This window comes from Myxocyprinus asiaticus, chromosome 12 (assembly GCF_019703515.2).
Source record: "Myxocyprinus asiaticus isolate MX2 ecotype Aquarium Trade chromosome 12, UBuf_Myxa_2, whole genome shotgun sequence".
In the NCBI taxonomy this organism is placed as follows: domain Eukaryota; kingdom Metazoa; phylum Chordata; class Actinopteri; order Cypriniformes; family Catostomidae; genus Myxocyprinus; species Myxocyprinus asiaticus.
This window is the reverse complement of record NC_059355.1, coordinates 11,204,379-11,223,789: the sequence shown is the minus strand read 5'-3', so window position 1 is coordinate 11,223,789 and position 19,411 is coordinate 11,204,379. Positions and strand designations below refer to the sequence as shown.

At 38.0% G+C, this 19,411-nt stretch overlaps 1 protein-coding gene across 1 annotated transcript in view; it reads left to right on the top strand.

Annotated features, from left to right (window-relative positions):
• Positions 1-19,411, top strand: part of LOC127448660 (semaphorin-5B-like) — an 87,953-nt gene that overhangs the window by 28,986 nt on the left and 39,556 nt on the right. The window contains exons 3-5 of the mRNA XM_051711357.1: positions 10,570-10,793; positions 11,692-11,791; positions 15,893-15,938. Coding sequence (XP_051567317.1) covers positions 10,570-10,793; positions 11,692-11,791; positions 15,893-15,938 — 370 coding nt within the window. The remainder of the gene's footprint in view (positions 1-10,569; positions 10,794-11,691; positions 11,792-15,892; positions 15,939-19,411) is intronic.

The following is a 19,411-nucleotide window of genomic DNA, read 5'->3' as shown; positions in this document are numbered from 1 at the left end:
TACAATGTAAAATGCAAAATGCAAAGCTTGTATTGTATTTTAAGTTGTCTAAACCACCCGTTTATTGGTGGAACTACTGTTTGAACTAACAGTGTGTATTGTTATCACATCCCTTTATAGTTGCATGTATCCTGTGAAAATTATAATTTTTACTGGCTTTACAGTCATCGCATGAGTTAAAAGATTGGAAATAACTTTGCACAGATAAGATTAGTAAGCAATTTTATAACACTAGTCTCATGGTAACATGTACTGTATACTTAATGCAAGTATGCGTACACAGATGCAAGCATGGTCTGATTGAACATGCTTAACATGCATTCTTACGTTACGGTGGTGATAACAAACCTTAGTTCTCAAGGGGGCAACAGAGGTTCCTTGAAAAGCATGCGCCATTAAACTGGATGTGTTATTATTCAAATAATTTGCTATAAATATATTGACTTTACCTTACTTACTCGGCAATATACTCTTTAAACTGTTGCTCGGCCATGACAGTAGTTGAAAAAGAAAACTCATCGTAGAAGCATACAGTTCATGCCAATGTTGTCTATAGCTCCCCTTGCTGCAACACTGAGAATGCAGCACGGACTTGCGTTGTACCATGAAGCAGTCTGACACATTTTGGAACACAACAATGCACAAATTCAAACTTGCGTGTCTAGAAGTGTCTACATTCGCTTACTTGCGTAGAGTATGTTAAAACTGCAGTGTGTAATTTCTGCACTACTACCAAACAGAATTGGGAAAAAAAAACGCTTCTAGTTTAGCCAATGGAAGCTGCATAAACAAAAAGACTGTAATTACTGTTTAGTAATTCCATTGTAAATACAGTATTATTACTATACACACATTTTTTCATTTTGTTTTAACAAACTGAGCAACGAGTCGAAATTATTTACCATACTAAGCTACGGGGGCTGTCATTTGATCTTATTGTAACTTGTATTGAATTAAATGAAACATTCCTTTTAAAAATATTTGGTTTTCTAAAATACAAATCCTATGTAGGACACATGCGCATAAGGACGCTGCCCTTCCGGCCATTCTGTCAGCCGGTGGCCCACCTCGCCTCCTGTAAACCTGGGGGGAGAGATGAGGGGAGGCGTGGGGAGAGGGAAAGGGCAAGCGGAGACACACAGAGAGAGAGAGAGAGGAGAGAGAGAACTGTCGCCCGGTCCTCAACCGCTCCTTTGCCCTCTGGCGGACGCCAGCTCGCTCCTCCCCCTGCGGGTTGGCAGCGAGTCCTCCAGCCCCTGGTGGACGGAACTGCTCCTCACCTTCTCAGCAGACGGCCGTGGTTCCTCCGGCTCTTGGCGGCCGGCAGCGACCCTTCTGTCCCCAGGCAGACGGCAGCGGCGAGGACTCCGCGACAGTGCATCCCTCCTCCTTCCCAGGTTTTGATACCACTGTAACAGTTAAATATGGGGCAAGGAGGAGGCAGGAACTGGCTGAACAATCAACATAAACTTTTAATGCATAAATGAACTTAAAACAACATAAAACATAAGGACACAGACACACGCAACGTGACCGCGTGCGTCTCTCTTTCTCTCGAACCGGCGTCCCCAGCTGCCCTTATCTCGCTATCCTGCTGATCAGCTGATTCAGGCCCGGCCCGGCCACGCCCTCCTCCTCATCACACATTGGTTACTAAGGAGATGCTTTGAAAGTGCTCAACCTACATTTAATTTGGGAGAACAGAAGTGAAAGGAGAACAGTAATGAAGGTGTTAAGCATCTGCAAGGACAGTAACTAAAAAGTACATATAATAAGACAGAAGGTGATGTAAAGCAATAGGAAGGACAAGAATAAAATGGATTTTGGTACTCTCACAGAGCCAGACTTTTGATTATCAGCATAAAGTCTCATCCACTTTGTAGCTTTTTCTGGCCAGTAATCCGCCTACTTAGACAGGAAGAGATTGACCGGCATGTAAAATATAGAGATGAGAAAAAACCTCAGCACACTGGCTCCCAGTTGCATAAACCATCCAATTTGATTAACATTTTTGTTCTGTCGTACTTAAAAGGGGCTTTTTTTTTTTTATTAACATGTTTGGTGAAACAAAACGATTCAGAGTCATATTAACGTTTAATATTTATTCTGATCTTGTAACTATTGTTACTAGGGATGTGCATGGTAACTGTTTTTATTATTGGTTAACCACGAGGGTTCATGAACGGTTATTTGTTTTTTTTGTTCGGAATTAAAGAACGTTTATTTCAATGGATATGCGTCAAACACTAATCAAAATAGCAGGGAATAAAGTCCACAATGAACTTTGAGCTTAAATAATGCAATACATTGATCTTCAAATTACAAAATTACTCTCATTGAAGTCAAACAAAACTAATCAAACTGTCACTGCCTGTTACATAGTATTCTTAGCCAATGGAAAATATGTACTGTAATTTAAGCGCCAAGCCTGATATATGAACTGTGCCAGGGCAGGTTCACATTTCCATGAGGCAGCAAACGCTAGTATTGCCATGTGCGTAGAGTTACACTGCTGCTGTTTATGAGCCTCTTCGGGACTCTTTCATTTTTAAATGGTTTAGTATTTAACTTGTGGAATTATTGTCTGCATACCAGTGCAAAAGGTGATGTGAAGTCATGCAACGCAGAGAATGAAACAGAATGCAGGTGGCTCGAGATGCGTTTATAAATATTGATGTTATTTTAACTGGACTCGGTGTCTAAAAAATGCAGTGGTCCTGCACGAGATGCTGAAAAAATGTGAGATGCCACACAATGGTCAAAGACGTCCATCCATCTAGTGTTTAGATAAAACATTTTTGGAAAAACAGCCCAGAAGCATGCAAAAACACGTGTGAACAGCCTCTAACTCTCCCTATACTTGACCCAAACCTGGCCCAAAACCTGACGGTTTCTCGGGTCCCATCGGGCTTGGATAGGGTCGCAGAATAGTGATTTTGGCATTTAAATGGTTAACTAAATGATGACTATCCCTAATTGTTACATGGAGGTCTAGGAGTGCCATATAATGACTGTTGTAACATATGTTGTCAATTTGAACAAAACTGATAGTATCTTATTGCATGTATATCTACATTTGCTCAAAACATGTTACCAGTTAAACTTGACGCTCAAAAAAGAGTCTATATAATGCAAGAAATATTACACAGATCTCACCCAACAAAACCCATCTTCAGTCTGACCCATTATTAGGTACTTTAATACTTGCCAATGACAGCTGTTAATGACTATTAACAATTGCACAGAAAATAATGATTTTGTGCAGACACCACCACATTTTTGGTTTACAAGGGCATTTGATTCAATTACATATATACAGTGCACTGCAAGTCACAGCAACAGTATTAATATGGCGAAGAAAAAACAGTTGACACGTCGTTAAAAAAAAGCTTTGCTTTGTCTGTGCACGATTCGGTGAGAATGTTTGTTCTAGGTGTGAATGGCTAGTTAGGAATCCACTGTTTCGATTAAAAATGTTAATCACGGCGCGAAATCGCGGCGAAGATTCGCGTTTGGTGTGAAAAGGCCTTTAGACTGTCTAACTAAAGCAAGAAAGAGAAAGACAATTGTCTAGGCGTTATGAAATATAAAGGTGTAGATGGGGAAGTTGAGGGATGCCGGAAGAATCGCCACCGGTGTAAGGGATGCAGCAACTTGTATCCTTGGAATATGATTGTCAGGCCTAGATGAACAAGCTCCTCCCAAACTTATGTTTGGAACTTCATTTAATATGGCCTCTATTTGAACATTTCAATGGCACCACACTATTAAATTCATTTGACTTTCACTGCTTGCTTCCATGTGCTTCCATGTGACATCTGCTTATGTCCATTTTTATTTTCACTTAAATGAATACTAATTGATAATTAGATAACTTTTAAATGCAGTATGAAAGAATTATTTAAAATTAGCATAAACTTTGTTCTTTTGTGTGACCAGAACATAATGTCATAATCTCCTAATACCTACTGTGCATTTATCTATGCCTTATTTGAACCTCATAAGAGCCATATAGACAGACAGTAGTAGAGTACTGTATGTAGATCACTTTGACACATTTCTATAGTCTAGAACGTTTTCTATAAACCTGAGTAGAAGCGAAACCACATTTACGATTTCCTTTTTAATTGTTTTTACTGCAAGAACATAGACTGTTTAATCCTCCTAATCTCATAATCACATATTGTTTTTGTACATTCTTGTGCTGAATGTTATGATGGGGAAAAGTGTAATAACTATTATTTAATAACTTTAAATAAAAATCTCCCATTCTGAGAAATGAGTGATAAGTTTGGGTGGGTTTTGTACTATTTTTGCAATGGAGACAAGCAGCTTCTTAACTCAGCATGACCTCTGGTGATGTGGCAATATTGTGCACAAACAACATTTGGGCAATTGACAGGAGTAATCCAAAAATCATCTGTACTTATGTATTAAATATTTCTGAATAGGTGGTTTGGTGTTAGTGATGTCTGATTCTTTTCAATGAATCAATCAAACCCATGGCAATACCGGTTCATGCCAATAAGTGTTGCAAACGCTTCACGAATCACAAATCTGAATCAAAACCAGGAGTGCCCTGGACAATGCACAACAGGTTGTCAACCATTTTTGACCTCATTTGATATTCCCACCTTTCTTTCATGTCTCATCTTTTAACCCACAAGGAATTGCTCCAGACGGGCCATCAGTGGCCCACCTAGTCGGTCCATTGTCTGACTCTGGACTCCCCTCCAGTGCATTTGTCATTGCCATCATTGGCTTTCAAGGTTCTTTCTCTCTCCCTCTCTCTCTCTCTATCTCCTTTGCCCCTGATGAGTCTGAGGAGGTGGGCATGAATAGGGTATTAAGAGGGATTTGGGGGATTTGAGGCTCTTGGGCTATTGAGCTGCATTAGACATGGTTGGCGCTAAACTATCTGTCGCTCCCAGAGCCAAGAAATAGATTAACAGCAGGTCCACACGGTGTCCGCCTACAGAATTCTGTAGATTTTTGATGAATTTGAATGTCCTACATTCACATAATTCTACATATCCTCAGCCCATACTTATTTTGAAAGCATTTTGAATAAAAGTAGTTTAAATAAACTTTAAAGAAATAACATTTGAAGAATTATGCTAAATGTAATAATGCTTTCAGAGTAAAGTGTAGTTTTCACGGCTCAGTTTAGTGTACTTATCAATGCTATATACAACTTTATATATTTACATTATAGTTGTTTTATTTATTTACATTATAGTGTTGCCCTGGAACAACAGTTATAAGACCTCAGGCCACATCTCTACAGAGCGGCTGATGTTTGGTGTGTGAGTGTGTGTGTTTGAGTAAAGCCAAGACAGATGCTGCAGTGGATTCTCTGTGAGATGTCAGGAAGTGTACATTTAAGGATGATTAATTGTGTGTTTGTGTATGCCTGACTGGGTGTGTTTACTAGAGAACTAACAGGGAAGTTTGTGTCAGCGTGAAACACTGTATGTGTGTGTGTGTGTGTGTGTGTGTGTGTGCAATGTGCATGTACTCTAAGCTTATGTAATGTATCTCAGAGGAGTGTTTACACGTCGAGTTTACCTGTGCCTCAAGCGCTGCCAAACACCTAATGGAAAGATTAACTGGGTGAACTATTTGTAAGCTCCAGGGAGATCGCCACAGAAACATATTGATTACCACAACAGGCTGAAAATACATCAGAATGCGGTCTTTGCTTATGAAGAGGCTGTAGCTGTTAAAAAATGAGTGAGACATCCGAAGCATTGTATTCATTAGTAATCACCTCAGCAATTCAGGCGTGAATTTGCCGTTATTCCTCCTCATTCAAAATGTAAATTCAAGCCGGCTGACCTGTAACCAAGGAAGTTTGGGTTAAGGAACGATAGTTTTGAAGGAGAACAGACGAAAATACACCTTGCCATCTTCACCAACATGCGATTGACGCTTCGTTCAACTCTACGCCAGGTTGTGGTATTTATAAGAAGGGGGCGGGGTCACCAGAGAGAGGTCTGTAATTTCACTGGAAGATCGAGTTGTGAAATTTTGATTAAAGATTACGAGGTAAAAATAAATAAATAAAATAAAACATATGCATGGATGAATCGTTCACAATAAGATCAATAACATGCATTTAGAAAATAGATAGGGCGAATTTTCATTTCATGCCAACTTTAAATAAACTTTTAATTATCTGTCGACTCATCATTCAAATACACTTCAAAATTCTTGAAAAAAGAGACAAATCCAAGGCACTCATGTGGTATGAATTAAAAAGTCTGTATTTAACCAGGCTACAACATCTAAAATGGCCAACGCGTTTCGGCTTAGAAAGCCTTCGTCAGGGTATGCGTTCTTTTTTTCAAGAATTTTTTGTTAGCCCTTTTTCCAATGAGCACCAGTGGCTATACTTTTTTGATACCTTCTCTCAGATGATGATTACAGCAAAATCAATGTTATGTTTTAGAATAACATTCATTATGTTAAAACAGCTGCAGATCTTGGAAGATGTTCAGGCATTTACTCTGAAGAAATGAAGGTTAATTAGATTGTATTTATTTTTTTAAATTGCAATATTAACAGCATCTAACCTGCCATCTCTTGGCTTCTGTCCGTATGTCCGTCTGCTCTCCTGGCAGCCTGGTTGTCGTGCTTGTTTTTTTTCTTTGGATATCCATCTGTACTTGGATGTTCCTCTAAGTTCTTAAACTTTTTTTGTTCATTTTATTGATTAATAAGTATTTTCAGGATGTTGTAATTTAGGAGAAGCTACTTTGAAACTGTAGCTGGTAAAACTATAAGTAAATGATCATTTACAGTAAAGTAGTTCAAGTAGCATAATGCTACTTTTTTGGACTACATAAAAGCTATTTGATAGGGCAATATCTTATATAACGGGAGGTCTTGTATAACTGTGTGAGTTGTTGACCGAAAAGGCAATGAAACAATTCTTGAAAAATCTAGTTTATAACAAGAAATAAAAATCTAGTTTTTAGTTTATTATAAGAAATGTAATCTTTGTGTCCATGTTGGTTTCATACATTTTTAATGTATAACAAACAACGCTGCATCAAGTCCAAACTCCAATTGTCCAGGTACGTAGACTCAAAATTAGAATAATCCAAAGGTAAAAAAAAATAATTAGTTCATACTCAAAGTAGAAAAAAATCTCACATCAAATTATTTATACAGGGGCCCCAACAGAGCAAAAGATATGCAAAAAATGCTAATTGCAGAAGCAGAACGTTTTTGGGATCCCCCCCTTCACCAGTGCTTTTTATTTTTATTTATTATTTTTTTTACCTTTTGGATACATTTTCAAAATGTTTTGAAATAGTTAGTTTTCTTAGGTTTACTCTTTGATCTGAACAAAATATTCCTTTTTATAATTTTTTTTTTTTTTTTAAATATCTGATACTATACTAAATAATCATCATAATTTTTTATTTTATTTTTTTTTAATTTATTTCTTTATCACATGACAACAGAATGTCTACCTGAATGTTGGTTACACCACCTGACTTTGGTGGACAAAAGTTTTTCAAAGTTTATTAGTATTTTTTTAATTGTCATTGCCTATTTAAAAAAAAAAAAATAATTAAAGATTATTCTAAACTACTTATACCTACATTTTTTTCAAGAATTTTACCTTTTAATTATATACAGTACTGTGCAAAAGTTTTAGGCACTTGAGAAAATGTTAGTGAGGATGCCTTCAAAAATAATGCCATAATTAGTTTTCATTGATCAATTAATTTGTCATTGTCATGACATTCATTGTCATGTAAACATAAAAAAAGCTAAATCATTATTTGGTGTGACCACCTTTGCCTTCAAAATAGCACCAATTCTCCTAGGTACACCTGGACACAGTTTTTCTTGGTTGTTGGCAGATAGGATGTTCCAAGCTTCTTGGAGAATTTGCCACAGTTCTTCTATCTATTTCGGCTGTCTCAATTGCTTCTGTCTCGTCATGTAATCCCAGACTGACTCTATTCAGTGGAGGGCTCTGTGGGGACCATGCCATCTGTTGCAGGGCTCCCTGTTCTTCTATTCTATTTGCAAAATAAATGTTTGGGAGTCTAAAATGTATATATCCTATTGACACACTAAAGCTGAAAATATAAATAACCATCTTAAGACAAATGTTTTTGTGAAGCATCTTATGTGCCTAAGACTTTTGCACAGTACTGTATATATACAGTTGCAATCGAAATTATTCAACCCCCCCAAGACAGTAAGGATTTACAAAGGAATGCTTTTCTGATGACCCAGAATTTTTAAACTTTACATCTGTATCAGTTGAGTGACACATTCAAAGTCATAGTGTGAATATATAACCTAATATTTCTAAATAGCAGGATTTTTTAAAAATACAGCCATGTCATAATTATTCAACCCCTGTTGCTTGTAGCTGTTTCTTAAATATGTAAGGCTACACAAGTAATTGTTTTAAAACAAAATCAAGTTATCAATCTGCAGTGGCACTTATTTAAGTTTAAAATTTTAAGTTTAGCGTTGTAAGCAAAAATGTATTTCTATGCAAAAAAATTAAAATAAGCTGTCTCAAAAACTAATAGAGGAGTTTATTTCATTACACAAGAAAGGTCATGGCTAAAAGTACATTTCCAAGGCACTTCAATTTCCAATAGACAAAGTTGGCAGCACCATTCATACATTTTTTAAATATGGTACAACAGCAACTTTCTTGGGGTGTGGAAGAAAGCAAAACTTCAAGTGAAATATTGACTTGAATATTCAAGAAGTAATAGGAAAGAAGTAGGAAAGACCTGTGGAGTCCTGGAAGAAGGTTTTATAGACATATAACACTAAACAGAAAATGATTTTTAGACCCATGTGTCAGCAGTATGTCTAGAGTAAGATGACAAGGTGATGACAAGAACGACATCATCCCCACAGTCAAGCATGGAGGTGGGTCAGTCCTGTTATGGGGGTGTTTTGCACCTGCAGGAAATGGCTGTCCTGACTATGTGACTGACACCATGGATTCTTTCAGGTATCAGGCCATTTTGGCATGAAAAATGTGATGCCTTCAGTGTGTAAATTGAAGCTCGGTGATCACTGGAATTTCCAGCAAGACAATAACACCAAGGATACATCCAAGTTGTCCAAAATCTGGTTTAGGGATAGGTCGTGGAATGTTCTTAAATGGCCCTTTCAGTCCATCATCATTTCTTAATAGAGATGTGTCCGAAGCTTGAGAACACTTACCTGAAACATTTATTTGCTGTTATTAAGGATAAAGGATGCTCCACAAATGATTGACTTTGGGGGTTGAATATTTTTGACATGACATTTGTGGAGAGAATTAGTTATTTTTTTATTTTAAAATTTGGGTAAACTGAACTCTTTGTTCTCAAAATCACTCAAATGTGTATTAAAAACTTACTTTGACTGTTTACTGAGGTTTAAGTTGATGTGTTTTAATTCACATCACCAGAATGTATTGCTGGTCAGGGAGGTTGAATCATTTTGATTGCAACTGTATGTGTGTGTGTATGTATGTATGTGTGTATATATATATATATATATATATATATATATATATATATATATATATATATATATATATTTATATTACTATATTTACTGTCTCTGGACAGTCACACCACTTAGACATTTTTTACTTTAAGCCCCATAAACTTTTTTACTTTAAGCTTTGTGTGAATTGCATTTTTAATGTAATTTTGAATAACTTAAAAGGGATAGTTCACCCAAAAATGACAATTCTCTCATTTACTCACCCTCATGCCATCCCAGATGTCTATGACAAACAAAGATTTTTAGAAGAATATCTCAGCTCTGTAGGTCCAAACAATGCAATTGGATGGTGATTAGCACTTTAAAGCTCCAAAAAGCACAGACAGTCGTTGTAAAAGCAATCCATTCAACTCCAGTGGTTAAACTGGTGTCTTCTAAAGTGATACGATCGCTTTGGGTGAGAAACAGATCAATATTTAAGTCCTTTAGGATTAACGCTGTTCACAAGCTTCATTGATTTTGCTTTCATTTGAACATACTGGTGCGCTTATGTCATGCAAGAGGCAGCGTGAACTGATTCCCCTCATGAACGAACACTGGAGAACGACCAGAAGTAAACAATTATAGTGAAAAGGACTTATATATTGACCTGTTTCTCATCCAAAGCGATCGTATCGCTTTAGAAGACATTAATTTAACCACTGAAGTCATATGGATTACTTTTATTATGACTGTTGGTGCTTTTTGGAGCTTTAAAGTGCTGATCACCATCCACTCAGAGCTGAGATATTTTTCTAAAAATCTTAATTTGTGTTCCTCTGAAGAAAGAAAGTCATAGACATCTGGGATGGCATGTAAATTAGTAAATGATGAGAGAATTTTCATTTTTGGGTGAACTAACCCTTTAATAGATACAGACAAAAAAAATTGCATCACATCATTTTTATAACTAAGTATACTGTACAGTTTATATCAAATCTAACAGTACTTCATATTTTTGTTCTGATCAGTTTTTACTTGCCACAAAACATGCTGTTTTCCTCTAATTTTTCCTTTTTTTTTTTTTATTAATCCTATTTACAGGACCCTCTCTAAGATCCTAAGTACGGGAGTGGTTGTTGCAGTAACCATGACAGCTTCACCGCTACGGACCAAGTCTTTTGCTAGACTCGTCATCTTCCACCTCCTCTTTCTGCCTCTGGTCACATCACAGACCCCATCATTCTCAACGACCTTTGACCCCAAGTCTGTGCCCTCTCTGCCTGAAGAGTGTCATAGAAAAATGCACCCTGTTACCTCCTACACAGGTGGGTGTAAAATACCTCTCTCGCTCCATTTTATGCCAAAGGTTTAAACGATAGTCTGAGCTTATGAATGTACTTGGCGCAAGGGGTCAAGCTACTGAAAACTGCTTGTTTGTTTGACATTTTAGCAGATGAGGCCACGTACCCATTTCTAACGTCATCGTTTGTCAAAGTATGCAACACTTGAAAGCATTTTTGAACAGGGCCAGATCTACGATGTGATCTTTTCGGGGGGGGGGGTCTCCCATGGTCATTTCACCATCCGACTGGGGGGGGCTCGAGGAAAATCTTGGGGGCAATGCCCCTAGCCCCCCCTTAGACCTTGCCATGTTTTCGAAAGTCCATGTACTGTACAGAAATACGCTGTTTTGGCGTGAAAGAGACGAAAACGGATCAAAATCAATGCCAAAAAAGTGTTAAGTTGTCACTTGTGTAAATAACTGAACTAACTTTGTGTACAGAACAGGATTAAGAACACAGATGATTAGTGAAAACTCTGTTCAGCTGCAGTGTGTAGGTGGACTTTAAATTTACCTGTGATGGTTTAAAACACATCTGTAAAGATTAGAAAGCAACAGTGTAACAGATAAAGAATGGGCAAAGAGGAGGCAGGAACCGGCTGAACAGTAAACGTTAGGTTTAATGTCAAACTGAACATAAAACAAACAAACATAAACACACACAATTGTAGCGCGTCCGCGTGCGTCTCTCTCTCGAACTGGCATCTCCGGCCCCCTTTTATCTCGCTCTCCTGGTGATCATCTGATTCAGCGCCGGCCGTGCACCCTCACAGCCCGGCCACGCCCTCCTCTTCATCACAAACAGCTAAACAACAGATCAAACATGCTGTCTCACAGCTAACCATCGGAATGCCACCTGTGCTATCTCTTTTCTGCTGTAGCTTTGAGTCCGTGGCTGTTGTCTTTCTCTTTGCCTGGAGTGAATGATTACTCACCGCTAACTCTCGACCTCACCAGAAACCAGCTGATAGTGGGAGCCAGGTAACTCGCACACACACACACGTTTACTTAATAGTCTAAATGTGAGTGAACCAATAACTCATGATGTTTTTATATGAAAACAAAAAAAAAAGTTTAAAAAAACAGTATTTATTTTCCAATTTTGGACATCACTGAATGTCCTCAAAAAAGGAAGGTTTTGTCAGACTTAACCCACACACACCTACAACACCTACAGTAGCTGTCTAGTGAGGACATACCGTATACTGTAAATACTACAGACTTCCCATAACCCACACACAATAACTTTAACCCTGAAAGAAATCTTTATGCATTTTGAGAATAAAAATATATATATATGTATGAATTTTTCAGTCCCACTTTACATTAGGTGTCTTTAACTACTATGTACTAATATTAAAATACATACAATACAATGCATTTATTGTAACTATATGTTGTTCTGCAAAATTCTCACAAGATTCACATTTGCTGCAACTGAGGTTGAGGTACAGGTAGGTTTGGGTTAGGGGGAAGGTTAACAGTGTGACTACAAATGTAATTAAATGCAGGTACTTTGCAGTGCAACAACCTGTTCAGTGTTGGGGGTAACACATTAAAAGTAACGCACATTACGTTATCAGATTACTTTTTCGAGTAACAAGTAAAGTAACTTTTATTTTAGACCATAAAATCAGAGTTATTTTTTGAAATATGTAACGCGTTGCTTTTGTATACATCTTCTGTCCCTGTATTGCGATAAATCAGGAGTAAAAGTGTGCAAACTTCGGGGAGGGGACGTAGTACATGATGGGCATTGTGGTTCTAGAGAGTGGGAGGCTTGCTTATCAGTGATGCACAATGAAGTTGTAGAATGTGTGCATATGTTGGGCATTGTAGTGTGTGCATAATGGGTATTGTAGTTCTAGAGAGTATGAGCCATGCTTATCAGCGATGGACAGAGATTTATGTTTTAAAAACTCCAAAATATTGCTGGTAAAGGAATGTAGTTCTGAACGCTTCGGTGGAATCCAGTTGTACTCATCATATGCAATGGTGGATTTGTTGTGCGCTGGAGCTTACATGAGCAGCCGTCATAAACTTTGCCGTTGTCATGACAATCACAGCAAGAGTTATGAAATGTGTCCTCATAAGGCAACATTTTGTCAAAAATGTAACATTCGGGTAAGTGCTACTTTGATTCTTGCGATTGATTCATGTAGGTTGCATTTATAATATAGTAATACATTTATAATAATGTAGGTTGCGTTCATGGTATAATATAGCACAGGCATAAGCCGGGAGAAGTCTTCCCGTGGCCACGGCATGATTATACAGTTAAATACAACATGGAATGATCGCTGACTTTTTGTGCATCCGAATTACTTTGTTTTAAAGCTGCCCATAACTACTTCTCTAGGATCAGTTTGCATCCAAACTGCTCTGTGTTAAAGCCTGTGACATTCAACAAATTATTCATCAGAGTAATTTTTTCAACAATTGTTTACAGACAGATTGTTTCACTTTTAATTGACTATATCACAATTCCAGTGGGTCAGAAGTTTACATACACTAAGTGAACTGTGCCTTTAAGCAGCTTGGAAAATTCCAGAAAATGCCTTTAGACAATTAGTCAATTAGCTTCTGATAGGAGGTGTAATGAATTGGAGGTGTACCTTTTGATGTATTTTAAGGCCTCAGTGCCTCTTTGCTTGACATCATGGGAAAATCAAAAGAAATCAGCCAAGACCTCAGAAAAACAATTGTGGACCTCCAGAAGTCTGGTTCATCTTTGGGAGCAATTTCCAGATGCCTGAAGGTACCACACTCATCTATACAAACAATAGTACGCAAGTATAAACACCATGGGACCACGCAGCCATCATACCGCTCAGGAAGGAAATGCATTCTGTCTCCTAGAGATGAACGTAGTTTGGCGCGAAAAGTGCAAATCAATCCCAGAACAACAGCAAAGGACCTTGTGAAGATGCTGGAGGAAACAGGTAGACAAGTATCTATATCTTCAGTTCAAACGAGTCCTAGATCGAAATAACCTGAAAGGCTGCTCAGCAAGGAAGAAACCAGTGCTCCAAAACCGCCATAAAAAAGCCGGACTATAGTTTGCAAGTGCACATGGGGACAAAGATCTTACTTTTTGGAGAAATTTCCTCTGGTCTGATGAAACAAAAATTTAACTCTTTTACCATAATGACCATCATTATATTTGGAGGAAAAAGGGTGAGGCTTGCAAGCTGAAGAACACCATCCCAACCGTGAAGCATGGGGGTGGCAGCATCATGTTGTAGGGGTCCTTTGCTGCAGGAGGGACTGGTGCACTTCACAAAATAGATGGCATCATGAAGAAGGAAAATGTTGTGGATATATTGAAGCAACATCTCAAGACATCAGCCATGAAGTTAAAGCTTGGTCGCAAATGGGTCTTCCAGATGGACAATAACCCCAAGCATACCTTTAAAGTTGTGGCAAAATGGCTTACAGACAACAAATTCAAAGTATTGGAATAGCCATCACAAAGCCCTGACCTCAATCTGAAAATTTGTGGGCAGAACTGAAAAAGCATGTGCGAGCAAGGAGGCCTACAAACCTGACTCACATTCTTAAAATAAAGTAGTGATCCTAACTGACCTAAGACAGAGAATGTTTTCTACAATTAAATGTCAGGAATTGTGAAAAACTGAGTTTAAATGTAGTTGCCTAAGGTGTATGTAAACTTCTGACTTCAACTGCATATGATGCAGGTTCAAGTGTTGGACTTTGCTGCTTTAGGTAAGACAGTGGTTATTCTTCATTTCATGTTGGCTGCATGCCATGTCGATGGAGAAACAAATCATGCATATTCCTGTTATTGAGTCTTTATTATAAATATGACGTGAAGACCTACTGATTGTAGACTTTATAAATATCTGTTTGTTTAGTATGTTGTTTTGACATGAGTGTTGTACAGTAGCTAGCATGACCTGTATTGTCTCTACATATCCCTTGTATTTGAATTGAATGCACAGCAGAAGAGAGAGTGGCGGTGAGAAAAAAGTAACACAAAAGTAATGCAAAAGTAACGTAGCGCTTTACTTTCCATAAAAATTAACTTTTTCATTAAATTAGTTACTTTTATAAGGAGTAATGCAATATTCTAACAAGTTACTTTTAAAAGTCACATTACCCAACACTGAACCTGTTTGTACATTATTAGTACATTGTATCAAATGCTTAAGTACACAGAAGTTAAAGTGGGTCCAATTTTTCCAATTGAGGATGTTTTATCAGATTTAGCTCACTTCTGGTGACTCATTTTAAGGCCATGTCCACACTAATCCATTTAAGTTTGAAACCTCTGTTTTCAGTTTCCTAATGTTATTGTTTTCTAAAGTATGTGGCAATGGAGAGCATTTTTCTATTTGGTGGAGGAAAATGGCACTCCAGTGTGGATGGAAGGTGTAAATGTAGCAAAATCAATGGAATTTCAAACCAGGGTCAGAAAATAAGGGGGGCTCGGGGTAAAAATGCCACCAAAGGTGATAAATGCCCTGAAATTCAAAATGTGAGGGCAAAAATGCTCCTGCAATTAATTCTTTTGACTTTTATTTGTAACATCTGATATACATAGTTCTTAATATTCCATTATAGTCCTAGTTATACATATTATGGCATAAAATATGAGTTGTCTCTTTCATAGGTTTCAAGGTAATAAATTAAGAGGTAATAAATCCTCAACCTTAAGAGTTTTATATGATGTATTGATTAAACTGAAGTCAACAGATGGGACACAGTTTGTGTTATATGATTAGAAAAAAGGCTCTCATAAAGGTAAACAAATCCACAGTATTATTGCGGATGTGGCCTAAATTGTAACACTGGAAAATTGTGACCGATGGCATAGTGATAATCATATCAATGCTTTGGCATCGGCTGTAAATGAGAACCATGGATATCATCAGTTTAATAGCTGTTTGGTGTTAACTGTTTTTTATGTATCAGTGTGCATCATTTGCAAGTAAACCTCTGTTGGCAGAAGTGTTTGGTTTTAAGCTCAGTTTTGTCCACAAAGTAAAGCTAAGTAAACACACACACACGTACAAACTCTAGACTGTGTGCCAAACCAAAAGCATCTCTCTGTGTGTGTAGAAACCATCTCTTCAGGCTGAGTCTGAGCAACATCTCTCTCCTGCAGGTAAGATCTCTCTCTCTCTCTCCTTTTTCCTTTCCCCATATGTCCATCCAATCACCCTGACAGCTCTATGAATGCAAAGCTAGCACTGTCCATTTAAGTTATCCAATGACACACACACACACACACACACACACACACAGTCTTATATTTTGATTGCCCACATGTTCAAAGTGCTGACTTACATGCACACACTGTTCAATCTTTTTTTTGGGGGGGGGGTTCCCCTTTTTCTCCCAATTTGGAATGCCCAATTCCCAATGTGCTTTTAAGTCCTCGTGGTCGCATAGTGATTCGCCTCAGTCTGGGTGGCGGAGGACGAATCCCAGTTGCCTCCGCGTCTGAGACAGTCAACCCGCGCATCTTATAATGTGGCTTGTTGAGCGCGTTGCCACGGAGACATAGCGCGTGTGGAGGCTTCACGCCATCCATTGCGCAACCACGTTCAATTCACCATGCGCCCCACCGAGAACAAATCACATTATAGCGACCACGAGGAGGTTACCCCATGTGACTCTACCCTCCCTAGCAACCGGGCCAATTTGGTTGCTTAAGAGACCTGGCTGGAGTCACTCAGCACGCCCTTGGATGCGAACTAGCGAACTCCAGGGGTGGTAGCCAGCGTATTTTACCACTGAGCTACCCAGGCCCCCGATACTGTTCAATCTTAAATATACACACACATATCACAAACTGTGATTGTTTAGATGCTTAAGCATTGAGCAACAGTTGTATCCGTGCTTGTCCTGATTCAACCTCTTCCATCTGTTTCTCTTCAAAAGAAGAACCAGCAGCCAATAATTATTGATCAGAATTGGTTCTACAGGGGTTGTGTAATGAAAAAGAAGATTTTTCACTTGCTAATTTGAAATACAATTTGCTTGATGTACTATGAAGACATACAGGTTAAGACTGTCAAAGTAATATTCGAAATTCAAATATTCATAGAATTTAATTTGTCATATATTGTTTAAATGTTTGATGTAATGTGTCATGTACCATAATTAATCACGATTAATCGCAAAAAAATGCGATTTAATTAATTGGTGAAACATTTTTAATCGATTCACAGCCCTAATATATATATATATATATATATATATATATATATATATATATATATATATATATACACACACACACACACACACAAACACTGGCGGCCAAAAGTTTGGAATAATGTACAGATTTTGCTCTTATGGAATGGAATTGGTACTTTTATTCACCAAAGTGGCATTCAATCGATCACAATGTATAGTCAGGACATTAATAACGTGAACAATTACTATTACAATTTGAAATTTTTTTTCAGAACTTCTTAAACTACTTCAAAGAGTTCTCATCAAAAAATCCTCCACGTGCAGCATTGATATCTTTGCAGATCCTTGGCATTCTAGCTGTCAGTTTGTCCAGAAACTCAGGTGACATTTCACCCCACACTTCCTGAAGCACTTGCCATAGATGTGGCTGTCTTGTCGGGCACTTCTCACGCACCTTACAGTCTAGCTGATCCCACAAAAGCTCAATGGGGTTAAGATCCATAACACTCTTTTCCAATTATCTGTTGTCCAATATCTGTTTCTTTTTGCCCACTCTAACCTTTTCTTCTTGTTTTTCTGTTTCAAAAGTGGCTTTTTCTTCGCAATTCTTCCCATAAGGCCTGCACCCCTGAGTCTTCTCTTTACTGTTGTACATGAAACTGTTGTTGAGCAGGTAGAATTCAATGAAGCTCTCAGCTGAGGACATGTGAGGCATCTATTTCTCAAACTAGAGACTCTGATGTACTTATCCTCTTGTTTAGTTGTACATCTGACGAATTTCTATAGAAATCTTTTTTCTTTTTTGCCATTTTTGACCTAATATTGATCTTTAGACATGCCAGTCTATTGTATACTGTGGCAACTCAAAAACAAACACAAAGACAATGTTAAGCTTCATTTAACGAACAAAATAGTTTTTAACTGTGTTTGATATAATGGCAAGTGATTTTCTAGTACCAAATTAGCAATTTAGCATGATTATTCAAGGATAAGGTGTTGGAGTGATGGCTGCTGGAAATGGGGCCTGTCTAGATTTTTATCAAAAATGACTTTTTTCAAATAGTGATGGTGAAGTTTTTTACATCAGTAATGTCCTGACTATACTTTGTGATCAGCTGAATGCCACTTTGGTGAATTAAAGTACCAATTTCTTTCCATAAGAACAAAATCTGTACATTATTCCAAAAGTTTGGCCACCAGTGTATATATATACAGTTGAAGTCAGAAGTTTACATACACTTAGGTTGAAGTCATTAAAACTAATTTTTTAACCACTCCACAGATTTCATATTAGCAAACTATAGTTTTGGGAAGTTGTTTAGGACATCTACTTTGTGCATGACACGAGAAATCTTTCTATCAATTGTTTACAGACAGATTGTTTCACTTTTAATTGACTATATCACAATTCCAGTGGGTCAGAAGTTTACATACACTAAGTTAACTGTGCCTTTAAGCAGCTTGGAAAATTCCAAAAAATGATGTCAAGCCTAATTTAGCTTCTGATAATTGCTTCTGATAGCTTCTAATAATTGGAGCTAATTGGAGTCAATTGGAGGTGTACCTGTGGATGTATTTTAAGGCCTACCTTCAAACTCAGTGCCTCTTTGCTTGACATCATGGGAAAATCAAAAGAAATCAGCCAAGACCTCAGAAAAAATTGAGGACTTCCAAAAGTCTGGTTCATCCTTGGGAGCAATTTTCAAATGCCTGAAGGTACCACGTTCATCTGTACAAACAATAGTACGCAAGTATAAACACCATGGGACCACGCAGCCATCATACCGCTCAGGAAGTAGACACATTCTGTCTCCTAGAGATAAATGTAGTTTGGTGCGAAAAGTGCAAATCTTTCCCAGAACAACAGCAAAGGCCTTGTGAAGATGCTGGAGGTAATAGGTAGACTATCCACAGTAAAACGAGTCCTATATCAACATAACCTGAAAGGCTGCTCAGCAAGGAAGAAGCCATTGCTCAAAAACCCCCATAAAAAAGCCAGACTACAGTTTGCAAGTGCACATGGGGACAAAGATCTTACTTTTTGGAGAAATGTCCTCTGGTCTGATGAAGCAAATATTTAACTGTTTGGCCATAATGACCATCGTTATGTTTGGAGGAAAACGGGTGAGGCTTGCAAGCCAAAGAACACCATCGCAACCGTGAAGCGTGGCGGTGGCAGCATCATGTTGTGGGGGTGATTTTTCTGCAGGAGGGACTGGTGCACTTCACAAAATAGATGGCATCATGAGAAAGGAAAATTATGTGGATATGTTGAAGCAACATCTCAAGACATCAGCCAGGAAATGGGTCTTCCAAATGGACATTGACCCCAAGCATACCTCCAAAGTTGTGGCAAAATGGATTAAGGACAACAAAGTCAAGGTAATGGAGTGGCCAGCACAAAGCCCTGACCTTAATCTGAAAGACATTTGTGGG